The sequence below is a fragment of the Peromyscus eremicus genome, chromosome 4 (assembly GCF_949786415.1).
Source record: "Peromyscus eremicus chromosome 4, PerEre_H2_v1, whole genome shotgun sequence".
NCBI lineage: Eukaryota > Metazoa > Chordata > Mammalia > Rodentia > Cricetidae > Peromyscus > Peromyscus eremicus.
The window spans coordinates 78,029,513-78,039,745 of record NC_081419.1 but is presented as its reverse complement, the minus strand read 5'-3'; the positions used below and the strand labels follow the sequence as shown (position 1 = coordinate 78,039,745).

At 47.3% G+C, this 10,233-nt stretch overlaps 1 protein-coding gene across 1 annotated transcript; it reads right to left on the bottom strand.

Moving 5' to 3' along the window:
• Positions 1 to 244: 244 nt before the first annotated feature.
• Positions 245 to 7,587, bottom strand: LOC131907827 (ankyrin repeat family A protein 2-like). The gene is made up of 3 exons (XM_059258908.1): positions 7,544 to 7,587; positions 2,317 to 2,398; positions 245 to 1,006 (listed from the first exon to the last, which is right to left on the bottom strand). The coding sequence occupies exons 1-3, from the start codon at positions 7,585 to 7,587 to the stop codon at positions 245 to 247; spliced, it is 888 nt and encodes a 295-aa protein (XP_059114891.1).
• Between the last annotated feature and the right edge of the window lie 2,646 nt (positions 7,588 to 10,233).

Genomic DNA, 10,233 nt, shown 5'->3' with positions numbered 1-10,233 from the left:
TGAAAGTGTACATGCCATAAAACATTAATTTATAACTTCAAATATATAGTAAAACACATTTATTTAAAAAAAATCAGGATTAATTTCATTATAAACCAGTGAATTATCCAGAGGAATAATTATTAAAACTCACTAAAAACCAGCAAATATTGCAACTGAGGTAAACATTTACATGTAAACAAAACTATCATTTATAAGGACCAAGGAGAGAGAGAAGGGCAAATGGCATTTTCTCAGCGCTGCGTCACTCCTTGATGTTTTGAAGTAGCTTCAGCAGATGTGACTCGATGATCTGTTGAACACTTCTGTAGCCCAAAGCTACAGCTGAATCCATAGAGTTGTGTCCAGAGTCTCTTTCAGTTGTTGGGTCAGCTCCATTTTCTAACAGCATCTTTACACACTTCACATGATTCCCATGGACCACATAAAGCAAAGGTGTCCCTCCATTCCAGTCATACTCATTTACACCAACTCCACAGTCAAGCAGCATTTTGACAATATCCGTGTAGCCTTTACTACAGGTCAATGACGGGGCCCTTTCTCGCCCTTTTCCTAAAAGCTGGGGATCTGCACCATTCTGAAGTAGGAACTGTACCACAGCCATTTGTCCGTGTGCCACAGCCCACATCAGGGGAGTAAATCCTTCTTCATCCGTGTGATTGATAACATTTTCTTTTTCAATACGAGTAGCCAAGTAGAACATTTCTCCCTGAGCTGCCAACTGGTGACCAGACAAGGAATTTGCTAACAGAGGTGTGGTAGAGACTTCATTTTCCCTGTGCTTGTTGGTGAGGGTATTTGACTGTTTTATGGGTGGGAAATGTTTTGTTGTAGAGGGGGTGTAGACATGCCTTACTTGAATTCCAGGAGAAAAAGATGTATGGATATTGCACTCAGCTTTAAATAAGTCAGACGCCACCTCCAGGTCAGAGTTAACTTGATCTTGAATATTTTTACTATCCTCTTCATGTAAGGACTTCACAAATCGAGAACATGGACCACACTTCTTAAGCGAATCACCCCTCCCCCATCTTTTCTCTCAACTTTCTGATATCATCCTCATGTGCTTATCTTCCCTATACAATACAACTTGTCTTTTTTCTCCAACCAGCTCAGAGTCTCTACACGTTAAAGGAAATAGCAGGTCAAGTTTCTTCTCTCTCTCTCTCTTTCTATTTTTCATTTTTTCTCTTTCCTGTCTGTTCTTTCTATTCTTCACTTCCCCTCCCCCACTGGGGATAGAAGGCAGGGCCTCCTCTATGGTAATGTATTCTGAGGGTATACCTCTCAGTCCCAGGTCGGCTGTTGATAGAAGGTTTTTGTTTTTGTTTTTTTTTTCTTATCTGGTCTTGATGGTCTTAGGGGCAGTGCAGTTTTCAAATGCAATTCTTCTTTCTACCGCTTCTTTTCCGTTCTCACCCACCAGTATTCCATGGTTGGCTTTCCCTTGAGTCTTGAATAGTGGTAGAAAAGCCAGTGGTGGAGACAGAAGAGCCTAGAACAGTGATAGGACAATCTGCAGAGACCAAGGGCTTCTGGGAAGGGGAGTGGGTTTTTGCTTCACAGGACAGGCAGTGGACAAGAAGATAGAGTTCAGTGCTAAGAGCTAGTCTGTGGCTAATCATTTACCCTACAGAAACCCACTCACACTACTGGGTCTTTAAAAATATTTTTGAATAGCATACTTTAATTATACACGATGGGTTTCGTTATGACATTTTCATACATGTATATAATATATTTTGCATAAATTCATCCTCCATTACCCTCTCTTGTATCCCATCCACTTCTCTTGATCCCCGAATGCCCTTATACATTCACATCAATGTCATTTCTCTCTCTCTGTGTGTGTGTGTGTGTGTGTGTGTGTGTGTGTGTGTGTGTGACTCATTAGAGTTGTTTACAGGTGTACAGATGAGGAATTATATATGGACATTTTTACCAGTGGTTACACCACTGAAGAAAAGATGTCTCCCTTCCCAAGCAACCATATCCTGCCTATAGATCTTGGGGAAGGGTTGTGAGTCCCTCCTCTTAGCTACCATTAACTGTCTGTAAATCTTCAGACTTTGTGAGCCCTTCCCCACTCCATGACAAAATGTGAGAGGCCCAGTCTTGGGCAATTGATCACAGGCACTGAGTTCGAGAGTCTAATGGCCGTGTCATGATCAGAAGACAGCACTCCTCAACACCCTCCCCCTCCCTGGGGCTTTTATATCCTTTCCACTCCTCCCACAGTATTCTCCAGGCTTTGCAGAGTCAGATAGATGCCTCACTATGGCTGAGTATTCAGCGGTAGCTTATTCTTGTTCTTACCATTTTGACCAGTATGTGTCTCTGTAGCAACCACTCCTGCTGCCAACAGGAGCCTCTGATCAGAGCTGGCAGCAGCGCTGACCTGTGGGCATGGACACAGTTACTTAGAAGGCAGTCTGGTGAGCACATCACGCTCATGGAGCAAAATGACAAGAGCAGCTTCCCCAGTGGGGTCTATAACCTCTCCAGCCGCAGGGTTTTCACTGGGTTCTCGGTAACCAGACTTGGAAAGCTTCCTGTGGGGCAGGATTCAAATCCAACCAGATAGTATTCATAGACTCGCAACTATTGCAGCAGGAGGCACATCCTGCCTGTCGGGTCAGCAGCACACAGGGATCATAGATAAGTACAATCGCTGATAACTTTTTCTTCTCCAGCAGCCGGCATATCACCTTCTTTCATTATGAGGACTAGCCAGCAGGTAACAAGCTCAGTGGCAGCTTGATATTTCTAGATCCTGCAACCGAACAGCCAGGGGTGGGGTGGGGTGGGATGGGGTGGGTGGGTGGGTGGGGGGTGGTGGTGGGGGGGTGGTGTTTTCAGCAACCATCTTATTCCGTGGTTCTGGTGAGCAACCAAGAACACTGGTCACAGCCAGTGTTGTTCTGGGGAGCTCTGAACAGCAGGCTGCTGTGATGAACACCATGATCAAAAGCAGTTTAGGGAGGAGGGTTTATTTCAGCTTCTAGGTTATACTCTGTCATCGAGGGAAGACAGAACAGGAAGTCGTGGCATGAGCCTGGAGGCAGGAGCTGAAGCAGAGGCCATGCAGGGACACTGCTCCCAGACTCATGTTCAGGTAGCTTTCATACACCGGCCAGGCTCACCTGCCTAGGGGTGACACCACCCACAGTGAGCTGGGCCCTCCGACATCAATTAGCGGTCAAGAAAGTGCCCCACAGACACGTCCACAGGCCTCTCTGATGGAAACAACTCTTTAACCCAGAGTCCCTCTTTTCAGGTGTGTTAAGGTGACAAAGAGGATGAGTCATCACAGGGAGGTAGCCCACTCCTGGCTCTAGATTTTCATTAAATAACCTATGACTTCTGGGAGCATCTTTATTCACTTCCATAGAGTACCTCCATTCCAATACGTTCTTTAAAAAATGTCATTTGCAGTATTTCTTGTGCGTGCGTGTGTGTGTGTGTGTGTGTGTGTGTGTGTGTGTGTGTGTGTGTGTACTTGTGGAGCCAAATGAAGGTGTTGGATTCCATGGAACTGCAGTTACAAGCAGCTGTGAGATGCCTGGTGTGAGTGCAAGAAAGCGAACTCAGGCCCTCTAAAGAGCAGCAAGCGCTCTTCGCTACTGAGCCCCTCTCTAGACTGTTTAAAATCCGCTGATCAAGCATCAGGTTTCCTTATGGCTTTCCCTTACACTCTTAGTTTTAGCGAACCCTCTCCTCTTATTCCCTCCTCTGCGCCATCTCGTCGCTTCTTCTCACCCCTTCAACCTTTTCGCCAGCGCTGGGGCATAAGATCATAAGGAATTATTTCACTGAGCTAAGGTCCTTTGTGGTTGATGGTCTAAGTCAGTCACAACAAATATTTATTGAGGTCCTCTTAAGTGCCGGATTCTGTGCTGGGTCCTGTGGGTGGGGGTAAGAACAACACAGAGAAAGGTCTGTTCTTTCCTACTGTCACGTATCAGGGTTTTAAAGGAATAAGATAAACAAGTAAACTTTGTTCCCTGTACACAGACGTGCACGGAACAGGCTATGCCAGCATTGGAAGAACAGTCGTTTAAGGAGAACAAGATTGTCCACAGGCAGCGACTGCCCAGACGAAGCACCAGACGAAGTTTAGTGATGGAAAGTTCCAGACTAAAGATTTTGCATCTACTTGAAGTTTTATCCAGAGACGAGAAACGAGGTTAAACATTGGCTATATAAACTATCCCCTTTTTATTTGACCTGTTTCTCTTTCCTGTCCTCATCCAAACTTGTATCTAAGTGGATTCCATCTCTGCCTGCTTTGTTAGCATTATTTAGAGCATGGCCTGGTAAACATTTGCTGGAAAGGGCCGAGGGAAATATTCTTGACTTCCCAGACTGGACAGTGTCTGTTCTGAACTCTGCTATTGTGATGTAAAACACCCACAGAAACATACCATCCCACACTGCTTTTGAGTCTGCATAACTTCAGGTGTGGATGCTGGAATTTGAATTGTGTGTGATTTTTCACATTTACTAATATTATTCTTTCAATTTTTTTGGTCACTTAAAATGTAAAATATATTTTTAGCTCAACAGCTGTAGAAAATAGACAGCAGTCTATATTTGGGCAAAGTGGATCTGTGATTTCGAACTATAGTTCTTATTGCAGTGAACCCCTTTGAGCACGCCAGGAAGGCTGAACACTCATTCATCCACTCATCCTACAGACATTTTTAGGTTTCCTGGGCTCCGCGGCTTCTGGCAGTCACCATAGCTGCAGCTGTGACTGTCACAAAGCCTTGTCCTCAGAGAGTTCCAACTTTATATGTTAAATTTCCAAGCAACAGGAGTCCTTTATTCTTAGTGCGCTAACAGGCACTACAGAGAAGTGGGGCGGGGAGCGGGTGCTGCCCATCCGGCCTGGGAAGTCAGCGAAGGTCTGCTTGAGGCAGACACAAGGAATCATAGGTGCCTGGAACACGAGAGGGTGGCTTTGGGACAAATGGGGTAGAGAGGACAGCAAGGGGGAAGATCCTGGGCAGAAAAGGAGCCCCGTGGCCAAGGGCCCTGTGACCCAGGCCCAGGCTGAAGGAGAGGGCGCCAGAGGGTCTCCTGTGTCCTGATCAGGCTCTGTTTTCTTTACTGAAAGCAAGAGAACAAACAGGAAGAAAGCAAACCAGGTTTTGAGGACAGGAGCTTCCCTGGCTCTCTTTTGTGGCTCACTGAGATGGGCCTTGCTGCAAAGTGCCTGCCCCCCACCTTCAGGAGTCACCTGCCAAGGGATTGACATCCTGATGGGCACTACCCAAGGGCAGGGCTTGTGTACAAATCTCTCAGAGGTTGGATTGTCTCTTCCACATCCTGGTCATTGTCCCCCAACGCCCCCTCCCCCCAACACACGAGGAACCAGTACTTGCAGACCCACATCCCTTGCCTCCTTCCCAGTGCCATTCAGCACTGTGCAAACCTTCTGGGCCTCACCCTGCCCTCAAGGGCTGTGATCCCCACATCCTCCTGGTCTTGCAGAGAGAACCCGGCCTGAGTCAGGTTCTCTAACCCAGTGGCCACCTGTGCTCCTGGGGAGCTCCGGGGAGGCTGGGAAACTTTCAGAGAGCAGTTAATCACTAACTAGCTGAAGATAAGAAAAAGAGAATGAAACAATTGAGAAAATGCCCAACCCAGAGCTTAGTGAGTCCCTGCCTACACACGCCAGGACCTGGCATGCCAGGAAAAGCCCCACGATCAAACTGAGGCTGTTCACTGGGGAGAAGGCATGCCAGTTCCTGGGGGGCTGCAGAACCCTGGTTGTCAGGCTGATGGCAGCCAATGACCTTCTTCTGCTAGGACCCCTTGCCTTCAACTAAGACTCAACCCCAGGGAACAAACAGGGCCACTTATTTATGCTGCTCTGTTCAGGGCTTCTGGAAACCCTGGATAGATCAGACAGCTGCCTGCCCTTACTACGCTCGTGCTGAAAAGAAAGTCAGACTGAACACCTGTGTGTAACCTGGGCCAACATGGTAGGAAGACAGACTGAAGTTGAAGGGCGTGGCCAGTCCCTCCTAAGAGGTCAGGAGAGGGGCCTCCACAGCTCATAATCCTGGTTCTTAATGGGGGGTTTGCCAGTATCAGGCAAGCCTGGGAGCTTCCTTTCTATTATCCCCAACTTTGTAACTGACCTGTGTTCAAGGGATTAACCTCACTTTACAACTGGAGAATTCAGTGGCTTGTTTCAGGTCACCTTGCTGCTGAATCCCAGAGCTGGAATCCCAGCTTAGGTCCCCCTGACCTCAAAACCACAGAACTGTCCCTTCAACTGCCCCTTTCCCATGGCCAGTGTCCAAAGTGCTCGCACAGGAGTGTTTTGCTTTCAGTCAGAGACATGCATTCAGGAGAAAACAAGATCCCAGACTTCTATCCAAGTGCTGACAGCCATTCATGCCTTGCTATGAATGATAGCCACGCAAGGGAAGTCGCTGAGTGACAAGGAGAATTGAGAGGGTGCTGAAAGCACAGAGGCAAGTTCCCTCAGAGGAAAGGATCCCAGCACACCTCCTGCTCCTTCCTGGGTTTTCCCGTAACATTTTACCAATCTGATGGCCTCGGGGGCTTTTAATTTATCTCTGTGAACTCACTGATAAGTGTCTCTACCTTCTTGCTGATGCTATCAGCTGGGTTCAGTACAGTTAATTCATCAATTTTTATTGCCTTCTGTCTTTTCAGAATATTGTAGATAAAACCTGCCGCGCTCCCCCCGGCGCGCCCCCCCCCCCCCCCCCCCCCCCCGCAAAGCTCAGAAGGGATTTTAGGGGAAAAGTACCCAAATGACTGCCAGCTGGAAGTTCACAGAATGAAAGGCAAAGTAAGCTGGCATGGCCTGGGGGTGCCCTCCTCTGCTCCTTCCCCAGCAGTTGCTACAAAGTGCCCTGTGCTATGCTGACCATGGTCAGAGCCATTTTGATCTCACGATCTGTTGGAAGGTGGCAGCATTTCTGAGTGCTCACTATGTGGCAAATGAGACTAGACGAAGTACTTAATATGTGGGAACTTACTTAAACCTGCCCATAACCTTGCACACCCAAGTTTAAGCAATGGGCTTCAGCCTACGTGACGGGAAAGAAGAGTTAGTTGCTGACTTCGCACACACTGACTCCTCAGAGAGCTTTGCGCTGTTCAGACAATGCTCTAGGACCAGCATCTTGTGTATGATGTAAGAGCCCTGATCCAACGTAGAATCCGCAGCCATCCCCCAACTTCCTTCCATCTGCATCTGTAACAAGATCCCCAGGAGACTGGTGAGCACTTCGTAATTGAGAAGCACCACCCTTCTGGCACAACCCGACTCTATTTCTGGTGGGTTCCTAAACTATTGTATTCAACCAATTGGAGAAACAATGACCCGCTATGGACATTGGGTCAGACAACTGGTAGGTCAAGGGACAGACATCCTTACAGGAACTTTTGACTCTGCACTTTATAGGAGAGTGTGGAGATTGGGGCCAAGTGGTGAGAATCAGGAAACTTGGATCCAAACCCTGGCAATGCCACTCACTGGCTGAGTCACCGGCTCTACCTGAGTTCTGGGTTCTCATCTGTGGAGCCCAGCAGGTAAGCCATCGTGTACCCAGCACACAGTGTATTTCATGAACACAGGACAGGCATCTGGCAGGCTCTCAGGGGGGGGAACTGCTGAAGAAAAGGAAACCAGAAATTAGTGATCTGCCCGGTCATCTTCTATGAGGAGACCCCACCCCCACCTCCAGATGGGGAAAGCAGTAGGCTAGGGTGGGAAGACAAGAGGGAGTACCCCTCTGTCAGAGAAACGAAGGGTCTTCTGACACCCCCTTATCATGAGAGTGGCCTAGATCGTCTCTTTCAAACTTCCTCCTACATCTCCCTGGCTTGTTTTATTTGGTGAGAAGCTGTTGCACACCCGTGGTCACTCAGCAAATTGGCGGGATCTCCAGGGCGGGTGAGTGGTGAGGAATGATCCTGAATCTTGGTCTCCGATCTGGGAGCCTCATGTATTAAAGGGAAGGAGGTAAGTAAGAGCTGGAGATCCAGAATCGTTTTCCCCAGACTCTCCCTGGTCTCTCCCCTCTTTCCCCTTGTCTGCAAACTTCTTTGAGTCCTCCTTAGATGCCAAGGTCGGACCAAGCCCACCTTAAGCCCCACCAGTTTCTTTTGCTTATCCAAGTCAGTCACGCACTGTGCACTTTCGATGTATCCCACTGTGGAATCCCTCAGACACCCTGATGATGTGTAGATACTGTTATTATCCCCATTTTATAGCTGGGGCAACTGAGCCACAGAGCAGGGAAGAGGCTTCCCTGAGGCTACTCAGCCTTTTCCTCCTGATAGTGAGCAGGGTCTGTATCCAGACTCTTTCAGTTCCAAAGCCCGTGTACTAAACCACTATACTTACTGCCTTACAACTGTGAGTTGTAACTTGGTTCAAACAGGCCTGTTGACATGGCGTTTCCAGCCAAGATCATCGGCTCTCCCATTGCAGTAAGCAAAATAACCGTTTTTTTTTCCCAAATGGAGGACAGAGCACAGCTTCCCAGTCCCTCCCTTTAGGAGGCTGTCTCTGGTGGTCTCAATCAACAAGGCGACTGTGTTTGGTCAACACAGGTGTTTTAGAACCTCTGTAGGCTTCGTGGCCCTGGGAGCCGCTGAGCTCCGTGGAACTGGCCTCTCTGCTTTTTCTTCATGCAGAGCAGGCTGCTCACTTCTGGGAATTCAGGGTCATTCAGTTTGAGGGAGCTCCTTGCAGGCAGCCTTTGCCCTCTGAGACAGTGTGGTGACTGAGATAAGGATGCCAGTTTGCAGTGGGAGGTCAGGCTTCAGGGCTTAGCCAGCCCTGGAACTTTCCTCCCGGAGAACTGAGCTCAGGGTGACTGGGGAGTGGGCAGAGCGCTGAAGACAGCCTACTAAAGGTTATTAATAATTAAAACATTAGGCAGCAAGCCTGTGGGCTGTCTCATTCTGGCTCTTAATTAATACGTGTGTGTTTGTGAACATGTTCCTAAGTATGCAGGTACATGCCTACATGTGTGGAGGCCAGAAACTGATATTAGGTTTCTTCTTCTATTTCTCTTCATCTTATGGGTTTTTTTTGTTTTTTTTTTTTTTTTGAGACAGGTCTCTTATTGAACCCAGAGCTCACTGATTGGCTAGATCAGGCCAGCAGAATGGAAGGATCTGTCTGTGTCTGCCTCTCTAGCACTGAGATCACAGGCACACATGGCCATGCCCTGATATTTACATGGGTCCTGGGGATCTGAAGTCAAAATCTCATGCTTACATGGCAAAACATGTCACCCACTGAGCCATCTCCTCAGGCCCCAGGTTCTTAAAGCCCGAGAAGAGGTGACTTTAGTATATGTGGGTCTCCAGATGTAGACTTGCTCTTGGCACCTCCCAGTGTGATGGTACCCCCCTATTGAAGTCCCCCAAACATCCTTTTGTTTATTTGGTACATTTACCACCTACTTGATTAACCTCTTAGATCTTCCTTTAAAACAAGTCACTTACTACAGAAGAAGTTCTGATGTCCTTTCTATAGCACTGCATGGTGACTATGGCTCACAACGCTCTATTTTATATTTTATAAAGACCCAGAAGGAGCCCATCAGAGGCTCCAAGCAAAGAAGAGATAAATGTTAAAGGAGATGGAAAAGCTCACCCTCTGATTTGATGACCATCAGTCACTGTATGCTGCTATCAAACATTACCCTACACCCTAAGAATATGCACAACTACTATATTTCAGTGAAAAAAAGAATTTCATGCATTTATGGAGCAATCATATCTCTATCAATAATAGAAAATAAGCAGCAGCAGCTTTTATAGAAATAAAAATTACATATGCTAAAACCCAGCAAGGGGATTGACTTCTCCCTGGACCCTGGAACTCCAGCTCTTTCTGTGGATATGAGATCCCTGCACATGGAGCCTTCCTTTGAAGTGTGTAAAGAATGAAAAAGGATCAGAAGAGGTGCACTTTCTCTGTGATTAACTATAAATCCAGGCCTCTAGGAATCTAAAACCACGCCATTTCTGGTGACTATGACGTGCTACAGCATCAGAACATCAGTTTCAGGAGGTGGCTGTGGTTACTCTTTTGATGACCAGTTCATTCACCAATATACCCTGGATCAGTGCTTGGAATGTATCAGGTTCTTTCATACCTCAGTAAGATGTTGTTTATGGGCTATATAACCTGATTTTTCTATCCCTTACCTTCTCTCCACACCAAGA